This window comes from Schistocerca nitens, chromosome 2 (assembly GCF_023898315.1).
Source record: "Schistocerca nitens isolate TAMUIC-IGC-003100 chromosome 2, iqSchNite1.1, whole genome shotgun sequence".
NCBI classification, from domain to species: Eukaryota; Metazoa; Arthropoda; class Insecta; order Orthoptera; family Acrididae; genus Schistocerca; species Schistocerca nitens.
The window spans coordinates 1,028,290,834-1,028,312,413 of NC_064615.1; the positions used below are offsets into that span (position 1 = coordinate 1,028,290,834).

At 44.8% G+C, this 21,580-nt stretch overlaps 1 protein-coding gene across 1 annotated transcript in view; it reads left to right on the top strand.

Moving 5' to 3' along the window:
- Window positions 1-19,478, top strand: part of LOC126237379 (cell division cycle protein 123 homolog) — a 127,926-nt gene extending 108,448 nt beyond the window's left edge. The window contains exons 5-8 of the mRNA XM_049947462.1: window positions 1,188-1,296; window positions 1,479-1,601; window positions 3,127-3,446; window positions 19,285-19,478. Coding sequence (XP_049803419.1) covers window positions 1,188-1,296; window positions 1,479-1,601; window positions 3,127-3,446; window positions 19,285-19,323 — 591 coding nt within the window. The 3' untranslated portion in view covers window positions 19,324-19,478. The remainder of the gene's footprint in view (window positions 1-1,187; window positions 1,297-1,478; window positions 1,602-3,126; window positions 3,447-19,284) is intronic.
- The last annotated feature ends 2,102 nt before the right edge of the window (window positions 19,479-21,580 follow it).

Consider the following 21,580-nt stretch of genomic DNA (forward strand, 5'->3'; position numbering starts at 1 on the left):
TTCAACATACAATGTGTGGTTTTCACGAGCAATAAAAAGGGCGGAAATGATATTTATGTCGATCTCTATTCCAATTTTCTGTTCTGGTTCCGGTGCTCTCTGAACCGAGGTGATGCAAAAGCTTTTTGATGATGTGTGTATCTATTATAAAATAAAAATTTCGGCACTCTATATCGCCGTTTCGGTATCGATATATCGGTAAAAGAATACCGCCAATGTACTGTTTTTTTTGGAAAATATATCGATGTATCGTTATTTTATCAACACCCGTACTCGCTACCACTCGTACCTCTTGCACCCTCTCTCGAACTTCCCCCTTTTTGCGGCCAGCGAAACTCTCCAAAGACAAGAAACCAGTCCACGAGCGATATATCGAATCGAGCGTCACGGCTCTGTGAAGAATCTCAACAAATTCAACAACAGTTTTCGATGTCTTCGGTCTGACAAGAATCTTGCTTCATCACAACAATGCACTTCCACCCACAACTCTCAGAACCAGGAAACACATAGCCATATTTTACAGGACATGATTGCCTCATCCGTTGTACATATCATACCTGGCGCCCTCGGACTTCTATCTGTTTCGGCCATTTAAGGTTTCCCTATGTGATACACACTTTGAAGATGATGAGAGTATAATTCATGCAATAAACAACAGTGCCACGAGCACAAGAGAAGAGCTTTTACCAACAGGGAAGACATGCTCTACGCAAGGCTGAGGTAAGGCTGTAGAGCCGCGCGGGATTAGCCGAGCGGTCCAAGGCGCTGCAGTCATGGACTGTGCGGCTGGTCCCGGTGGAGGTTCGAGTCCTCCCTCGTGCATGGGTGTGTGTGTGTTTGTCATTAGGATAATTTAGGTTAAGTAGTGTGTAAGCTTAGGGACTGATGACCTTAACAGTTACGTCCGATAAGATTTCACACACATTTGAACATTTTAAGGCTGTAGAACATGGCAGACACTGTGTAGAAAAACAGTGTACGTAAAAGAAATTTTGATTGATACTGTCACCTAATTGTACCCCATAGGAACAAATATGTTGAAAGGAAAATAAAATGGGGCTTTATTTGTCACGTATTTTCGCATGTTGACAGTATACCAAGTTTTCAAATGTATTTGAAAGCGGTTGCATGTCCTCTGGTCTAGTAAAATGATAGTGGGTGAAGTGTAACATGTGCTGAAATTACAGGGTGGACAAAGCAGCGGTGGCAGTGGTTATTACGTAGTGCTAAAGCAGTGGAAAGACATCCATCCAGGAACGGAATACAGATGCTTTGTTATCCAAAACCAGTTGATCGGTAGGTTATCTGAGAAATTACGTTACCATACATTAAAATGGTATATATGTATGTCGTATATATTTATCGCAAGTTACAAGTGAAATATCGATTGTGTGTAGTCCTGATATTCTGATAAAACATATTTTCACTTATATGCGTAATGTTGAAATATAAAAAAGTAAACTGTTTCACTGTTTCAGCAATTTCACAGCGAGACTGTACGTCGTACTATGAGCACATACAAAAATTGAAGTTCGAAATACTGGACGATTTAGTCCAGTTTTACAGAAGAAATATACATAAGAAGGCACCACTGGAAACTTGTAAGTTTTTCAGCCATACATTTATGTCCTTGTATACAGTATATAATAACACTAGATTATTCTAACATTTAGGGGCAACTTTTTGACTTACGTTTCGTCATTAACGATATGTACTAACCATATTGCGCTGTTCGATTTCGGCATCATTCATCTGTAACCTTTTTTTTTCGTACTTCATGACTCACTTTTGATGAGCATATTCCGCAGATCTGTAAACAGTATGAGCAGTATATATTAAAACAGAAAGTGATAAAGACTCAACAGATCCCAAGAGGTACGCATTTTGAACAATGTAGTTAAAGCCCATGAGAGGCTTCTGTGTGACCGATTGTGGGCTCACAGCGAGCTTCACCGGCTGTCAGTTTGAATTCAGAGTGATGAAATCTGTTGATGACGTCAGTAACGGGGCTATACGTGTAGAGGTCGGCACATGTAGGAAATATACTGTAGTTATAATGGTGGATATAGGGGGCTCCTTGGATAACCTTTGGTGGCCTACGGTTTTCTCGCAACTAAGCGATCCGTGGTTAGGTTGCGGTCCTGATATTATGCATAAGGAAACGCTAAGTGCGAAAGGATATTAACACTTTTTACAGCACTGTGTACTGAGTACAGTGGAGGAACAGTTCTGAGATGGTGAATGTTTGTATCTGTACGACAGTGCACCCTATCACAAAGCAACAATTATGAAGCGATAGTCTGTGGACAGTAATATTCCTGAAATGTACTGGCCTGCCCAGAGTCCCGATCCGAACCGAAAGGAACAGCTGTTGAATGAGTTAGAACGTCGATTTCGCTCCAGACGAACTGGTACTACCTTCTCTGCTTTCGGCTCTTCGGGAGGAGTGGGCTGCCACTTCTCTACAAACATTCAGACAGATTATTGAGAGTGTACCGAGCAGAGCTCAAGCTGTCATAAAGGGTGGGCACCTTCTTTCAATGCTGCTAGAACCCCCATTCTCCCCCACCCCACTTGTACTAAACCTCCAGAAATATCTCAGTTTAGCCAATGAGTCCGTAATGATGGTATAAGAGGTTCACAGTATGAATGGCCGTGCTTTTTCAGCCGAGTTTTGCGGTAATTAAGACGGTCAGTCCTCGGCTACCTTAGTGAGTCGTCGTGTAGGGTTCCTTCTACCTGACTCTCTCGAAGTTCATGTCCAGTATCAACGCCGTCGAGTTCTCTGTAAAGTGCAATTCTACTTCCTGTGATTCTAAGTGACGAAGCGGGAAGCTATATTATTCGGAATAAAGTTCAAAAGGGATACCATTATGATGTATTTATTTGCTAAACTTCGTTAATAATGCTTAACTGAAAACTAACAATTTCCTCAGAGCATGGTCTTACGATGTAACTAAGATCCCTGTCCGGCACACGTTTGTACTCGTCGCCGTTGATTCCGCGCAAAGTCTCGATTCAGTTGATATTATCAATTCCTTCCCTTCTCTTTCCTTGTCTCCTCCCCCACCCCCCCTCCAACTCTCCGATTTATATGTGTTGGAGTGTGGTCTGGTCGGTGTGCAGACACGCTGGACGTGGTGCGAGAGGGCCGCGGCAAGGTGACGCTGGTGGACGTGGGCCCGCTGACGGAGCGGTCGGCCAAGACGCCGCTGTTCACGTGGCCGGAGCTGCAGGAGCTGCTGGCCGAGCGCACGCCCCCGCAGCCGGCGTCTGCGGGCGGCGCCGAGGCGGCGGAGACGCCCGCCTTCGACCCCGAGTTCCGCTTCCTGGGCGAGGACCCTGGGCTGCAGCCCAACCAGTGCCAGCACTTCGGCGTTCCTTTCGAGGTGTCTGACCTGTGCAGCATGCAGGAGTCCATGTCCATCATCGAGCACATTACCGAGGTAGGTTACTTACATTTGAATGGCAGGAAATCAGAAAAGGCAGTCATAGAAAGTAATCTGGAGTGTGTGTAATTTGGAGTGTGCTCTCTGTCAAACAGTAAAACGAAAAAAATGGCTCTGAGCACTAGAACTTAGAACTACTTAAACCTAACTAACCTAAGGAGATCACACACATCCATGCCCGAGGTTCGGATTCGAACGCGCGACCGTGGCGTTCGCGCGGTTCCACAGTAAAACAAACGTTACCATTTTCTCTCCGTTGCGCCTTTGCTCTCTTATCTTTTCTCAAAGACTCAGGTATCTGTCCTGTTCCCATCTTCATTATCTGTGTCCCCATCATTTTCATCTCTCTCTCCTTCTTGCACTTCATCTATCGCGCCCATTTTTGCTGCCAGTACCCTCGGTTTAAATCCATCTGACTGTAATCAGGCGGTTTATGTAGGTAAGATGTACAACCAGTCGTTTTTTGAATGTCAGACGAATTATTGTGCCAATAACTACGCTATTGTTTACAAAAAGTGAAACACTCGTAAGGGAAACTCGCCATCACATCCCCCTCAGGTTTAGTGGTACAATGGCCTAGTGAATGCTAAAAGAGTTACTTTTGTGGATTATATTATATTACCTATTCATTTAACGTGACTGTAAAGAAATAGCCGGCCGGAGTGGCCGAGCGGTTCTAGGCGCATCAGTTTGGAGCCGCGCGACTGCTACGGTCGAAGGTTCGAATCCTGCCTCGGGCATGGATGTGTGTCATGTCCTTAGGTTAGGTAGGTTTAAGTAGTTCTAAGTTCTAGGGGACTGATGACCTCAGATGATAAGTCCCATAGTGCTCAGAGCCATTTGAACCATTTTTTTTGCAAAGAAATAAAAATATATACAGAAAAACTGAACACACATCAGGAATGAAGACAGGAAGAACGTGTACTGAACTGTGAAAAAAGAAGCAAAATACCATCAGTGAACGGTCCTAACTCAAGATGTATAACACGGAGTGGACTGCAAGAACTATGGTGTCGTTGTTGTATGGTCACGGGGTTGGCTTGCAAAATCTTTCTCGTGTCCCATTTTCTTCGTAAAATTATGAATTTTCCGTCCGTTCATTTACGTGTCTGTACTCCTACTGGAGTCTTGGCAATTGTCATACTATGCACTGATTGCAGATTATAAGTCGCAAGTAAATGTGATGAATAGTGAGAGCAGGCGAAATGTCGCATACACCTCTCACAGAAATGAAAACAACAGATGACAGGTGTGAACTTCAAAAGCCCGCATCTCGTGGTCGTGCGGTAGCGTTCTCGCTTCCCACGCCCGGGTTCCCGGGTTCGATTCCCGGCGGGGTCAGGGATTTTCTCTGCCTCGTGATGGCTGGGTGTTGTGTGCTGTCCTTAGGTTAGTTAGGTTTAAGTAGTTCTAAGTTCTAGGGGACTGATGACCGTAGCAGTTAAGTCCCATAGCGCTCAGAGCCATTTGAACCATTTTTTGAACTTCAAAAAGGAATTCAAGAGTCAAAACTTCCAAAACGGAACGCAAGTGTCGTAACATGTGATACTTGTGTAGAACAAATAAGAGGCACGTATGTATGTACGTAAGTACGTCTGCCTGGAGGTCCCTTGCTTACAATACGCTGTTGCAATCGGACATTACACTACGGCACAGACACCAATTTGAATACAGCGAACAGACACGTTGACGGACAGTTCATAGTTTTGTGGAAAAAAGGGCTAGCGGGAGATCTGAACACGTATCTCCCCCTTCACAGTTCACCACCGGAGCCACATAACCACAACGCCGTGGCTGTCCACATTGGCTCGATTTTGTATATGCTGAGTGTGGACCATTCACTGTTTTCATTTTACACCTTTTTTCACAGTTCAGTACACGTACTCCCTGTTTTCATGCTTGATCTGTGTTCACTTTTTGACGCTCTATCCACTGGGCTATTTTACCACTAAATCTGAGGGGAGGGGGGCATGGGGTGTTTACCTTGTAAGAAGCAATTGTCTGTAACAAGCCATGATAAGAGGAAAAATAGAACAGTGGAACCACAATAAGCCACTTACATGGCAGAGAGGTGGCGTGCACGTAGGCCCGTACGCCTCCCTCTCTTGTGTGAGCGACCAGGTCAGTGTCACGTAACGCTCAGTCGATGCGGAACTATCATACGAAGTGAAAACGTGTAACCAAGTGCCACTATGCCTCGCCGAGATCACAGGGTGGAATATCGGCATGTGAGTGCGTTCGGAGGGGGCAAAAATGATCACTTACCGAGGGGCGGCCCTGTCGTTCCTTGACATTGCGGCTCGTACAGGGTACGCTGCTTAGAGATCGAGGTGTATGTGGAACCAGAGGAGAGAAGGTGCCGTACACGGCGCCAATAGGGTGCTGGACGACACAATGCGACCACAGCGCGAGGTAGTCCGTTTGGCCGTGACGGACAGAACAGTTTCGTCCGCAGACTTGGCGCGATGTTGGGGCACTGCAACTGGTGTGGACATGTCTGCGTCGACGGTTCGACGGTGTCTTATGCGGGGTGGACGGGTAGCATGCATGTCAATGCGTCGCCTTCCATTGACTAGAACCCACTAACTGCAATGGGCGTGTGAACGTCGACACTGGCGCGCTGAGTGGCAAAATGTAGTGTTTCCGGACGAGTCCGGCTTCAACTTGCCCTACAGTGATGGCCGCAAAAGCGTTCGGTGCCGCTGTGGTGAACGCGATTGGGCAGACTGTTGAGCAAAAAATGGTTCAAATGGCTCTGAGCACTATGGGACTCAACTGCTGAGGTCATTAGTCCCCTAGAACTTAGAACTAGTTAAACCTAACTAACCTAAGGACATCACAAACATCCATGCCCGAGGCAGGATTCGAACCTGCGACCGTAGCGGTCTTGCGGTTCCAGACTGCAGCGCCTTTAACCGCACGGCCACTTCGGCCGGCGACTGTTGAGCGGCATAGCGGATAAATACCAGGTGTGATGGTTTGGGGCGTTGCTGCATGTAACACGCCATCTCGCCACCTACGTCTTGAGGGCAATCTGAGCAGCTACCGCTACATCACGGATATTTTACAGTCCGAGGCACTGCCCCTCCTGTAGGCCGTACCACATACCATATTTCAACAGGACAATGCATGGCCGCCTGTGACGAGGTTTGTGCAACCTTTTTCGAAGAACGTTATGTACCATTGCTTCCCTGGCCGGTCCGTTCGCCTGACATGTCGCCCATCGAACGTGGCTGGGATATGGTCGGTCGGCAGCTTGTTCGTTCAGGTTCTCCAGCAGCTACAGTTGATACTTTGTGGAAGCGCGTAACACCACATGGCAGAGTATTCCCCAGTAGCATTTTCAGGTGCTCTTTGATTCCAAGCCACGACGTGTAGCTGCTCTGACAACAGCACATTGTGACGCTCCACCGTACCGAATTTCCGCAGTCACAGTCAGGACCGTCTTTAACCTATTGGAGGCGCTGGGCACATTATGGCCCCAATGACTATTTTGTTAGAATTGACAAAGAAATTGATAAACGAGGTTCTGTATACAGGGTGTTACAAAAAGGTACGGCCAAACTTTCAGGAAACATTCCTCACACACAAAGAAAGAAAATATGTTATGTGGACATGTGTCCGGAAACGCTTACTTTCCATGTTAGAGCTCATTTTAGTTTCGTCAGTATGTACTGTGCTTCCTCGATTCACCGCCAGTTGGCCCAATTGAAGGAAGGTAATGTTGACTTCGGTGATTGTGTTGACATGCGACTCATTGCTCTACAGTACTAGCATCAAGCACATCAGTACGTAGCATCAACAGGTTAGTGTTCATCACGAACGTGGTTTTGCAGTCAGTGCAATGTTTACAAATGCAGAGTTGGCAGATGCCCATTTGATGTATGGATTAGCACGGGGCAATAGCCGTGGCGCAGTACGTTTCTATCGAGACAGGTTTCCAGAACGAAGGTGTCCCGACAGGAAGACGTTCGAAGCAATTGATCGGCGTCTTAAGGAGCACGGAACATTCCAGCCCATGACTCGCGACTGGGGAAGACCTAGAACGACGAGGACACCTGCAATGGACGAGGCAATTCTTCGTGCAGTTGACGATAACCCTAATGTCAGCGTCAGAGAAGTTGCTGCTGTACAAGGTAACGTTGACCACGTCACTGTATGGAGAGTGCTACGAGAGAACCAGTTGTTTCCGTACCATGTACAGCGTGTGCAGGCACTATCAGCAGCTGATTGGCCTCCACGGGTACACTTCTGCGAATGGTTCATCCCACAATGTGTCAATCCTCATTTCAGTGCAAATGTTCTCTTTACGGATAAGGCTTCATTCCAACGTGATCATATTTGTAAATTTTCACAATTAACATGTGTGGGCTGACGAGAATCCGGACGCAATTGTGCAATCACGTCATCAACACAGATTTTCTGTGAACGTTTGGGCAGGCATTGTTGGTGATGTCTTGATTGGGCCCCATGTTCTTCCACCTACGCTCAATGGAGCACGTTATCATGATTTCATACGGGATACTCTACCTGTGCTGCTAGAACATGTGCCTTTACAAGTACGACACAACCTGTGGTTCATGCACGATGGAGCTCCTGCACATTTCAGTCGAAGTGTTCGTACGCTTCTCAACAACAGATTCGGTGACCGATGGATTGGTAGAGGCGGACCAATTCCATGGCCTCCACGCTCTCCTGACCTCAACCCTGTTGACTTTCATTTATGGGGGCATTTGAAAGCTATTGTCTACGCAACCCCGGTACAAAATGTAGAGACTCTTCGTGCTCGTGGTGTGGACGGCTGTGATACAATACGCCATTCTCCAGGGCTGCATGAGCGCATCAGGGATTGCATGCGACGGAGGATGGATGCATGTATCCTCGCTAACGGAGGACATTTTGAACATTTCCTGCAACAAAGTGTTTGAAGTCACGCTGGTACGTTCCGTTGCTGCGTGTTTCCACTCCATGATTAATGTGATTTGAAGAGAAGTAATAAAATGAGCTCTAACATGGAAAGTAAGCGTTTCCGGACACATGTCCACATAACATATTTTCTTTCTTTGTGTGTCAGGAATGTTTCCTGAAAGTTTGGGCGTACCTTTTTGTAACACCCTGTATATTTTTATTTCTTTATAGCCACATTAAATGAATAGGTAATGTAATATAAATTACAAAAGTAACTCTTTTAGCATTCACAGGTTAGTGCCTAAAAATCTCTGTTGATTGAAGAGGTATCCTTCTAGATTTGAGATGGGCAAAATCGTTAATCACTTGTTCAAAGTCTTTATTTTTGAGTATACTTTTTTATTCTTTTCAATTTGGAGAAGGAGCGTTCCGCACTGCAGTTGGTTCCATCATGCTTAAAAAGATTCTCAATGCATTTTCTACGTTTGGAAATGTGTGTTCAGTTTTGTTTTCTTTCAAAAGGTGATATTTTTCCAATATACTATTAGTTCCCCCATTTGTATTATGAACAATTTTCAAGTATTCTGTTAAATGCAGACATTCCGTTTCTAACTCTTGCTCGTTAACGTCCTCATAAATAAATTTCAGGAAATTCTTTCCAACTTTGTCTCAGCTCTTCGAAATTCAGAGTTTGCAAGCGAAAAAAATAAACCAAAGCGTTGACTACTGTTCTCATACGAACTTAATCGTTGTTTTAGATGAACGCTCAAGGTATCAATTATGGGAAGTATGGTTTCTACTTTGAATTTCTCTTTTTCCATTCAATTTGGTTGACGGTGCAGAGCCATCAAAAAACCTCTGGGGTGAGCTTCTACATTATGTTCTTTGAGATAGGTCCATGTAATCAGATTGCGGGTTGCTTTCTTTGGCGGACGATTCGGAGTCAAATTTATCCCTGAGGTAAATGATAAAATCATCAAGTGAAGCGAACAAATAGTTGTAACGTGCAGTGTTATTGTTTCTTTCTGAAGGTAATTGCTTGTTTTTTATATTCTTTCCAATATAGAGCTCCAAATTTCCGTTAATATAATAAATTTTAGCTTTCTATTTTTTTTGGATAGACTAAGGCTTTCGTCTCTGGTTTGTTTTGCCTGTTCTGTATCTTCTGCGATGGACATCAAAGTTTCTATAATTTGTTTATGGCCTTAATAAAAATGGCTCTGAGCACTATGGGACTCAACATCTTAGGTCATAAGTCCCCTAGAACTTAGAACTACTTAAACCTAACTAACCTAAGGACATCACACACACCCATGCCCGAGGCAGGATTCGAACCTGCGACCGCAGCAGTCCCGCGGTTCCGGACTGCAGCGCCAGAACCGCTAGACCACCGCGGCCGGCTATGACCTTAATGCAAGGCGCTTACCGTATCAGATCGGGCTGACCATCTGGTTTGTGAAATATTTGTAACAACTTGTTTTTAATCTAAATGCTCTGTTAATATATTTCTTCGGTGGGTAGAGCTCGCCAAAATGTTGTACACTTTCTGAACCATTTCCAAAACGTTGTTGGCTCTGATACACACCCAGCAGCTTGGATACCTACCAAGGTTAGTGAATGTCCCGCACATGGTACAAAGGTGGCAAATTCACATTTCTCCTTTATTCTTGCTTGTAAACCAGTATATTTCCTCGACATATTTGAAGCATTGTCTTAGCTTTGTTCTCTGCAATCTTTTATGGGAATATCATGATTATCCAAAAAAATTCAGGATGGTTTCCGCTAAATACTCTGACTTATGGTCTTTAATAGGTATAAATGCCAGGAACCTGTCAACAGGAAAACGGTCGAATTAAAAAAGTTAGCTGCTCAACATGAGACACACCAGGCCTACTGTCAACGCTAATAGAAAAATATTTTGCTAATTTCATTTATAATTTTTAGGAGCTTTTATCCCATGACGTCAATATACTCATTGCAGATATTGGCTGATAAATGAGAAGTGTTACTTTTCCAGGATTCCCGAATTTTTGTAAGTTATCTGCAATAAATGGATTGAATTCACTCAGTAATTCCGTACATCCCAAATAGTTTCCATTGTTGGGAGATCCTCGAATTTCATTGTCACCGCGAACTGGAAGCCCTCTCGATGTCAGAAATTTTCCAACAGCCACAATCCGTTTAATTACATATCTCTAGTAATCCACTTCTTTTTGATGTTGAGATAATAAGTCTCTATCTATTCTACCAACAGCTTTGCTTCGTGCCAGATAAGTCATCATGGATTGCCTATGTGCTGGGCTATTTTCATGTTTTTTCATGTGCTTCCAATCATTACATCCTCTCGGAGAGTATAGTTTTACATCAGAAGGGTTAAATAAGCAGCATGAAAAACAAAATACAGAGTTTTTGGAAGGCGAATACAACCACCATTTTCTTTCGACACTTTTATTGTTCCAGTCGCTAACACAAAACAAAACGCGCAAACGACGATTTAATCAAAGAATACGTCAGAGCAGAGTCAGTAAGAACTACAAACAAAACAAACGCCACAACACCGCAGCCAAATACAGGTGAATTTCCGATCGTCGAGTCGGTTTATTTAAGTCGGTCGGTCACGTTTAATTTTACGTCACTGTTCGCTCCGTGCCGAACTGTCATGATCGTTCGATTTTTTCGAAATGTATTTGTTGTACGATAATACGAGTAAATATCGGTTATCGTTTGGTGATCTGGTAGGAACTTGGGGGCCCCTGTCGATCGCGGAGCCCTGGGCGCGTGCCTAGTGGGAAAGAGGTGCCTGGCCATAGTGCATTTAAAGGTCTGTAATTCTCATCATTTGTGTAGTGTCAGCAAGCCGAGCGGTTCTAGGCGCCTCAGTCCGAAACCGCGCTGCTGCTACGGTCGCAGGTTCGAATCCTGCCTGGGGCATGGATGTGTGTGACGTCCTTAGGTTAGTTGGGTTTAAGTAGTTCTAAGTCTAGGGGACTGATGGCCTCATATGATAAGTCCCATAGTGCTTAGAGCCATTTGAACCATTTCTTCAGTGTCATGTCGCTAAGCAATGGAATAAATTTCATTGTGATCACAACTTTCGCTCTTGGTGTTCCAATTTTCCCCAACAGTAGTGTAGTTCGACCCACCAGCTGCCGGCTCATCGCCAGACGGAGGTATTACAGGTACGTTATTTTCTGGAGCATTTGCCGCTAGACGCCGGTGTCATGGTGATAGCATGGCATCTTGATATCCATGAAAAATTCCATCTCTCTCTCTCTCTTTGTCTCTCTCTCTCTCTAACACACACACACACACACACACACACACAGATGCACTTTAATTTTTGTTTACTTTGATCCTAAGATGCAATAAAATCACCACGAATCTAGCGTGTAGCTGCACGGGATCCAAAAATAATATTCCTGTAATACCTCCAGCTGGTGACGAGCATGCTGTGGCTCGAAAACTACTTCCCTCTCTTTAGTCTAACTCTTCGCGAGGGTTTAGTTGCATCACGTGGTAAGCCCCTCGACGACCTACCTCCACGAAGCACTGACTTGGGCATGTTGACCTGCTGGCTGCAAGCCCACCTCGGTCAGGCTTTTAATCTGGGCTATCCACCGCAATGGTGCGTCCTCTACGTCTTCGGCCGTCGACTGTTCCCTGTATAATAGTTCTTTCCATCGCATCTTGCCTTCTGGCAATGTGACCAAATATACTGACGGGAAAATAATTAATGTAGAGTAATGAAATTTCGGGGATACATTTGTCTAGGTAACACATTCAAGTGATTAACGTTGCTGGATCACAGGTTAATGTAAGTGCGAAATAAACTATTGAAAATGCGAAATGCTAGTACGTTAATAACCAGTGTAACCACCAGAATGTTCAATGCAAGCGTGCAAACGTACATGCAGTGTGTTGCGCAGATGTCAATTTGTGGGATGGTGTTCCCTGCCTGTTCCAGTTGGTCGGACAATACAGAGACAATTAACGCTGTTCGGGATGACGCTGAAGTTGTCGTCCGATGATGTCCCATATATGCTCGGTTGGAGACAGATCTGATGATCGAACAGGCAAAGGCAACATGTCGACACTCAGTAGAGTATGTCGGGTTACAACATGGTTATGTGGGCGAGCGTTTTCCTGTTGGAAAATATCCCCTGGTACGCTGTTCATGAATGGCAGCACAACAGGTCGAATCACCAGGCTGAACTGCAGTTTTTCAAACAGGGTGCGTGAGATAACCAGCAGAGTGCTCCTGCTGTCATATGAAATCGAACCCGAGACCATAACTCCAGGTGTAGACCCACTGTATTTACTTTGCAGACAGGTTGATTCCATGGCCTCAGCTGGCCTCCTCCTGAAGAACAGACTGCCGTCACCGGCACCAGGGCAGAACCAGCTTTCATCAGAATACATAACAGACCTATCCTGCCCTCCAACGAACTCTCACTTGGTACCACTGAAGTCGCTGATGGTGGTGGTTTGGGGTCAATGGAATGCACGCTACAGGGCATATGGCTCGGAACCGCCCTTGCAGTAACAGATGTAGCGTACTGTAGTGTCAACTTCTGCTCAAATTGCTGCTGCAGTTGCAGTATGATGCCCCAGAGCGATACGCCGAACACGATGGTCTTCCTTTTCGTCAGTGCCACACAGCCATCCGGAGCACTGTCTTCTTGCGACTGTACGTTCCAGTGACCACCGCTGCTGCCAGTCATCACGAACAGAGACTACATTCCTGCCACGTCGTTCTGCAGTATCACGGAAGGAACATCCATCTTCTCGTAGCCCTATTACGCAACCTCGTTCAAACGCAGTGTTGACAATGGCTTCTTAGTCTCCTTAAAGGCGTTCTTGAGTAACATCAACTCACCAGTCCAGTCTCAAAGGTAACTAACGCTCACGACCGTTACAGCATGTATTTAACGCAAACCTGATTTACATCCTCATAGTGCCGCGAAATTCGAATAGACGTCATCTATCAGACATAGAAACGCGCCTACAAGTTTCGCTTGTGTCGCACAATACCTTCTTGGTGTTGTTATTTTTTTCCGTCAGTGCATTTCAACTGATTTTGGTTGACAGGAGTCGACACTTCTTCTCATGCCGAGCTGCTTGACGATCGATTTATTAGTACGATGTGTTGCCCATGGTATTCGAAGTAATCTTCTATAACACTACAATTCCAGAGCATCAGTCTTGCGACGACCCACCGTCTTCGTCGTCCAAGTTTCTGCTGCATAGGGCACGATAGCGAAGATTAGAGTTCGGACGAGGGTCTTCTTTGCCTTGGAAGTGATGGCGCTGCCCTTCCAGGTACGAACAAGATTTGCTGTAGAATTTCTCGCAATCGAATTTATCTCCAGTGTCAGTGACAATAGATCCTAAATACGACCTCGTAGCCAGCAATTATTGTGATGTCAGGTCAGTTGTCATTAGAGCGATCTACAGTCATCACTTTGGTATTTCTGTTCTTGCTTTCAGGACCATATTCTGTGCTTCGTTCGGACATTTTTTTTTGTTGTTTATTTATTGCCAAATTATAGAGATTTTAATACAGGTCGTACATCTTACAATTTTCGTTTTTCATCCTTTTTGCAGTTTTCTTTTGTTTTATCTACTACATTTACAAAGAATAAAACTTTTCAAAATAACAGTAATTTAAGGTTGAAATATAAATAAAATTTTGTTGTTTTTTTTTTCAAGAAGAATATAAAAATATGATAGAATAAAGGAGAGATTTGTTAGTGCCATCACCGATTGTGACTAATGGTGAATACCTCGGAAAGATTTTTTCGAGCTGTTGATTGCAAGTCACACACACACACACACAAAACTGGTTATTGGTATCGCTAATCCTATGTATTGTTAATCCTATGTATTAACTTTAGGTGCTGATCCGTGTACAACATTTGGTGATTTCTTAGCTAGATCGCCAGCACCTTATGCTTATTTACTGTCACATCTCGGCTTCCTCCTCCTGTTCCTCTTCATTGTCAATGTTTCCGCTGTCACTGTAAATTTCGCTGTCCACCCTCCGGAGATTATTGTTGCGCTGCATACAGGCATGTGTGGTATGTAATGTCCGGAGATACTCTTCATGTGTTGTTTTGAAATACTCTTTGTCAATAAGCTTTGTTGTTCATCTGTTTCTGTGTAGTCTAAGTAAAGTTTATGTCTATTGTTCGCGTACTGTCCGCAGAAAAAGACATCTTCCACGCATGTGCATTTAGGTGTCTGCCTCAGATTCACACGGTTTAAGTGCGTGGGTAAGGTCCGTGTCTGGTTAAGAAATCTACCATACCGCGACTGAGATCGATATGTTTCGTTCTCAACCGCTCCCTTATGTCAGGTACGAAGTCGCGCAGTCTACGTCCCTTATCACTTACATCCCACTCACCTTGCCATGTATCCAAACGCCAACTTTTAAGGTGACGTATCGTCTGTATTGGCACACCAGTTATTGTATGTACCTTATCTAGTCTCCCCATCTTTAACCAATACCTTGCAGCTCTGTATTTGATCGTGATATCTGTGGAGCATATTCCGAGCACCCACACAGTGCATCCACTGAGGTGGTGCCGAAGGCTCCAGATAGCCAAGTAGAACACTTCTCTGCCCTCGTCCGACAGATGCTTTATTGGTGACCAGGTTCACTCTGTGTGCCCACGTGCTGGGTGCGAAGCTGAGTACTGATTCGAAGAGCCCACAGTGGTATGTCCGTATGACTGGTAGAGGTAGTCTGCACTGTTTTGAATGTAGCCTCACCAGTTTGTCTGTTGTTAGCCCTATGTGATCGTGGAAATTCAGTTTCTCATTTATGTGTACACCAAGATAGTGCGTAACGTGTGCTCGTTTGATGTTTGTGTCCCCGATTTTAACTGAAGGATTCCTTTGGAGTGATCCTTTCAGTAACGTGTATGTTGTTTTGTTTTCGGCTATACTGAGGTTATTGTTGTGACACCACTGTGTAATTCTTTGTAGTATTCCACTGGATTTCTCTTTTAACTGGGCTCTGCTGTCTGCAGTGACTACAACTAATAGGTCATCTGCGTAGGCGACAATTCCGTCTGACCTTTCATCCCCATTTAGAAGTTGTAGCAGGGGCTCGATTGTTATGTCCCAGAAGATGGGGCGGCAAATCGACCCTTGAGGACAGCCTTTGGTAATTATTTTAATTACTCTCCTGCTGTGCATCTGCCATTCGGCTACTCGGTCTTTACAGAAGCATAGGAAACTGTCGTACAGTAATTGCGGCACCTCCAGATGTCTTAACCTCTGAAACATTGCGGGCCACCAGAGATTATCGAATGCCCCGGCAATGTCAATCATTATTGCCATGGCTTATGTTTGTGTTATAGTATTACCTATGAGTAGGGCCAGGTTGATGCCGGCCGGAGTGGTCGTGCAGTTCTAGGCGCTACAGTCTGGAACCGGGAGTCCGCTACGGTCGCAGGTTCGAATCCTGCATCGGGCATGGATGTGTGTGATGTCCTTAGGTTAGTTAGGTTTAAGTAGCTCTAAGTCTAGGGGACTGATGACCTCAGATGTTAAGTCCCATAGTGCTGAGAGCCATTTGAACCATTTGAACCTGTCACTATCTTTTATCGCCCTTTGAAATAATTTTCGTTTGAGTCTGGCATCTTGTTCAAGTCTCGTGAGTTCGTTGAGCCATCGTACTGGTGAGCGTTTTGTGCTCTTTGCTGTCGGTATTGATGTGTTTTGTGCATGTTGTATTACCTGTGTTAGCTTGTGTGTTCTGAATCGATACCTCGTTTGATGTTTTCTAGATCGTGTTGTTGGATAATTTCCGTGAATTTGTTCCAGACTGCTTTGTGCAACAATAAGTGTCTGGTGTGTGATTTGGTCGTTGTGTTCCGAGTGTGAGTCAGTGTGTATGTTATGACATTGTGATCACTACTGGTTATTTTGTTGTGTACGGTCCATTTTGTTACGAATGCCATTGCTGCATTATTTGCTAGCGTAAAGTCGATATTACTGCTCGTACCATCGAACCCTGCATATGTTGGTATAGGTCCCTCCGTGTTCGTTACATGTAATTGTTTTTCTTGTATTAGGTGGGTGATTATGCGTTCTCTGTCATCTGTTCTATCTGAGTTCCAGAGGTCACTCTGGAATTAATGTCACCACTTGTCACTATTTTTTTTGCCTGTGGCATACATTACTACGTCTCTGGTGTAGTTTGCGTACAGTTGTATTTGATTGCTGTATTGGGCGCACATGGATGCAATCACCCATCTAACATTCCCATTAGTTATCTCGATGATAACTAAATGTTGATTGCAAAACTGTGTACCTTAATTATGTTGTAAGTTCTATTTAAAATTACTATTGCAGCCTTACAGTCATTGCTGTCTGTTATTGTAGTAGCTTGTTTTGGTAGACATATTAGTTGGGCATGTAAGCACATGATGTCTGCCTGCAAGTCTTGTGCTATTTTAGGGATTTCCGCGCTGAGTGTTGTACTGATTTTTGTATTATGTTGTAAGATATTCATTTTTTAAGTGTTCTGGGTGTTTTACGTGTACAAAGCATTTACTGCCTGTCCGTGAGTAATCAAAATGTGTTCGTCCGTGTGCTCTTACATGATCTGTATATATTTTCTCCAAGTACAGGCAGAAGACCTGAAGCATGAGGTCGAGCAGCGGCTCCGCTGATTTAGGAATATTCTCTGTCCGTAGGATGATTCTGTCTGTCTGCTCAGTTACTGGAAAACAGAGAGAATCTCCCTTTGGATGGTACAATTTAAGTAGCATCGACTGCACTGTCTGCAGTATCTCATTTTTCTCTAGCCTACTTAAAAGTAAGTTAAGTTCTAAATTATCGTAATTAGGTGTAGCTGGCTTCCTGTTGGTGCTGGTTTACGTTGCGGTTTCTGTGGTGCTACTATATGGATTGTGGTTTGGTGTTGGCCACTGATTGGGGGACATTTTAAGATCTCTTTGAGATGTCATACGGTTACACTTCATTTTGTCACACGCTTCTTCAATGGTTTTTGTCTTCACACGTTTTTCACTTGTCGGTGATGTTGCTGGTGTGGTGTCGGCGATGGTGGTGGTTTGTGTGGGACTGACTGTATGTGTTACAATGTCTTTGTTGATGTTTGTAGTGGTGGTTATTTCTAGACGCACGTTGACATCGTTGCATCTTCCAACTCATATATCCTCTGCGTTAATGTTATTTGGAAGATAACCAGTTGTGTAATTGTCTTTTGATTTGCTTTGCCACCTCGTAGTGGATGGAGCCACCGATTGTCATGTCATCTATATATTCTATCGTATTAATACAGCTATCCTGTAATGCCGTTGAGAGTGTCAGCGGCGGGATGAGTTCATTATCGTAGTATTTCTCCGGTAGAAGATGCATTTGTTTTCTTTGTAATGTTGACGGTGATTTGCATTTATGTGTCTTGGGTGATTGGCTTGGATGTTCGTGTTTGTTGTGTGTGTGTGTTGATTTTAGCTGTCATGGTCTGTACTGTCCAGGAGCCGGTCATGCAATTCTTTATGGGTCTGACAGTCACCTCCTTTAGTTTTATTGCAGACACGGCCTCTGTATTTGCAGGGGATGCAGACGCAAACCTCGGACGTGCACTCAGTGCGCTTGTGTCCTTGGTTGCCGCACTTGGCACACGGAACGTCGGTGTTTCTGCAGGTGTTAGTCCTATGTCACAACGCTTAAAACATCGGTTTTCTACTGTATAGTCTTTCACAGAGAGTGATTCGATGTCTTTGTAGACTATCTGCCTTCGTGTAAGGACTCTGTACAGGTGTGGGCTGGCCTCCAGGACCTGCTGACTGAAACCCCTTTCCTTAGGCCGTATTTTAAACCTTCTTTTGACTTCTCTGTCGAAGTCTTCATTCGTGGTGTCAGCGCTTAGATTTTGCTCGTAAAGGCTTTCTAGAAACTCCTCGTCGGTAAGTGTAATGGGCACGTCATATACTACCACGTGTGGCTTGTGTTTTCGCGGTCCTTCATAGACAATGGTGCGCAGGTCTTTAGCCTTTTCCATTATTTTTCGCTAATCCTCGTGTGTCGCCATTTCTACTATAACTGTCATTCGAACAGCCATCGCATGATGGTTTCCAGTTTATGTTCGTCTGTTGCAGTTATCAGAATAGTCCGTCCCCGGTAGCTGCATGACCAGCGTGACGTATTGTCAATCCCCTGGGCCCGGGTTCGATTCCCGTCTGGGTCGGGGAAGTTTCTCCGCTCAGGGACTGGGTGTTGTGTTGTCCTCATCATCATCCTTTCATCCTCATCGACTGCAGGTCACCGAAGTGGCATCAGATTGAAAGACTGGCACCCGGCGAACGGTCTGCCCGACGGGGGCCCCTAGCCATACAAATAAATAAAATAAAATTATCAGAATGTCATCTCCTTACTGGAGATTATTAATTTTCCTGCCCTTACAACGATGCCATCATACCAGGTCTGAAAGAACCTCCTCCATAACGTGTTTACTGTATGCACTGAACAGTACTGGAGAGAGAATGCAACCTTGTAACACGCCGGCATTAGTAGAAAAGATGTCTGAGAAGGTACAATAAATCGTATCAGATTCAAAAAGCGAACGGTTACGTATCATACCTAGGTAAATCGATAGTTTGAATCACAGTTGCCGTTTCTCATCCAGGTTCGAAATAATGAACTGACAGTAATCTGTACTTTTTTCTTCTACTTTTCATCAACTAATAAACTGTCCTCTTGCTACTATAGCTTCTACTCTTCATTACTCTTTATGTTACATGTATTACTTGCGTCTGTAGCTTTCTACAGCTTGCTCCAAATCGCACCATAATGCATTGAGTCACGACGTTGCAATAATTTCGTACAGCACTAAGTTAAAGCTACATTTTTTTTACAGTATTAACGTTACATGAGACTCCGTTTTTCTTTACAGGCTGTCAGGCAACAGAACGGCCGCACTGAAGAAAGCTGAGCGATGACTTGCGAGCGAGAAGGGTCTGTCGATATTAAAAACTGTGAGGAGAGAAAACCCGATGAATGTTATGTTATATGGTCAATTAATTCTGTGGTATTACATGTGGCTAAGGATTTTAAGGTTACGAGATTCACTGTGAGATAAAAATATAATATTTATCTGGAAGAATGTTTCATTGAAATTCCAGCACGTTAAATAGCCTTGAAATGAATTATATAAAGATTATTTCCGTTACAGCTTTCACGTATTGTTTGCCTCCTTTTACCTACTCCTTCGTAGGAAAAAATAAATTACGTTTTCACTGCAGTACGAGCAAATTCAGTCGCTTTCAATGAAAGATCTGGAAATTTCTCATTAACACAGCAACTGGTTTTTCTTAATAAGAGACTTCGCACAGGTTGAACACGCAGTGTACTATTATGTTTGTAATGACCGGAGTGTGTGCAAGATGAAAAATAAACAAGAAAGTGAATGCTTGATAGGTTCCCTGGATTTACGCCGGATAATATTGTAGAAACCGCACAATATTTCAGCGAGACAACTGCCCGCCATCTTCGGGTGCTACTGTCGCGTCGCTGAGAAGCGCGCCAATTTATATGCTGGCTTTCTAGAACAGCGCAGGCGCCAGCGGGGCATAACGTCATCGAAGACCAATCGTAGACAGCGTCGAATACCAGAGCCCTCTGCTGGAGAAACGGGTCGCGGTGTGCGGAAGCGCGCCGCAGCGCGGGAAAATGCGACCGGGAGCGACGGACCCCGTTCGCGCGTGCGAGGTGTCGGCGCGCGATTTAAGCATCTGCGCTAAGGCTTCCCATCTGCGTTGACTCGGTGCGGTTGCTAATCTGTGGCTGACGATTCCTTAGTGCCGCCAAGGCTGGCTCCCAGGCTTTGCTCAGGTGAAACCCCGTGTCTCTGTTTATTAGGTCACTGCTTATACGTATTTCGAGCGCCTCTTTGATGATGGAGTCCCAGTATGTGGAAGCATGCGAGAGGATCTTGGTTTCTTCATAATTCATGCCGTGTCCCGTGTCAAGGCAATGTTCAACAACCGCAGATTTCTCTGGCTGACCCAACCTCGTGTAATGTTTATGTTCGTCGCATCTGTCTTTGACCGTACGACACGTCTGGCCAATATAAGATTTCCCACATTGGCACGGGATTTTGTATATTCCTGGTCTCCTCAGGCCGAGGTTGTCTTTAACAGAGCCCAGCATTGATTTCACTTTTGCTGGAGGCCGGAAAACACATTTAATCCGATATTTCTTGAAAATTCTGCCCACCTTAAATGACACGCCACCGACATACGGTAGGAAAACCAACCCCGTGGTGTTATCTGCTTCTTCAGGTTGTTCTTGAGGTATGGAGCGTGCTGGTCGAAACGCGTTCCGGATCTGCTTCTCGGAGTACCCGTTCTGGGCAAATACAGAGCGGAGATGGCTGAGCTCTGCCGATAAGCTGTCCTGATCTGAGATGACTCTAGCCCTATGCACTAACGTCCGTAATACACCGCTGCGCTGTGAGGGATGATGACAGCTCGAAGCTTGTAAATACAAGTCTGTGTGCGTAGGCTTCCGGAACACACTGTGACCCAAGGAGCCGTCTCCTTTTCTACGCACCAAAACATCCAGAAACGGGAGCTCACCATCTTTTTCTACCTCCATGGTAAAACAGATACTTGGATGGAGGGAGTTCAGATGTTCCAGGAAAGAAGGAAGCGTTGCTGTCCCATGCGGCCATACCACAAACGTATCATCTACATATCTCCAAAAACATTTGGGTTTCAGAACCGCCGTCTGAAGTGCTTTGTCCTCGAAAGCTTCCATAAAAAGATTTGCTACTAAGGGAGACAAAGGGCTACCCATAGCAACACCGTCAGTCTGCTCGAAATACTGGTTGTTAAATAAAAAGTAAGTCGAGGTAAGCACATGTTTGAAAAGGTGTAAGACGTCCTCTTCCAGCTTGGCTCCTATAAGTTGTAATGAGTCCATCCTCCTTGGGTCACAGTGTGTTCCGGAAGCCTACGCACACAGACTTGTATTTACAAGCTACGAGCTGTCATCATCCCTCACAGCGCAGCGGTGTATTACGGACGCTAGTGCATAGGGCTAGAGCCATCTCAGATCAGGACAGCTTATCGGCAGAGCTCAGCCATCTCCGCTCTGTATTTGCCCAGAACGGGTACTCCGAGAAGCAGATCCGGAACGCGTTTCGACCAGCACGCTCCATACCTCAAGAACAACCTGAAGAAGCAGAT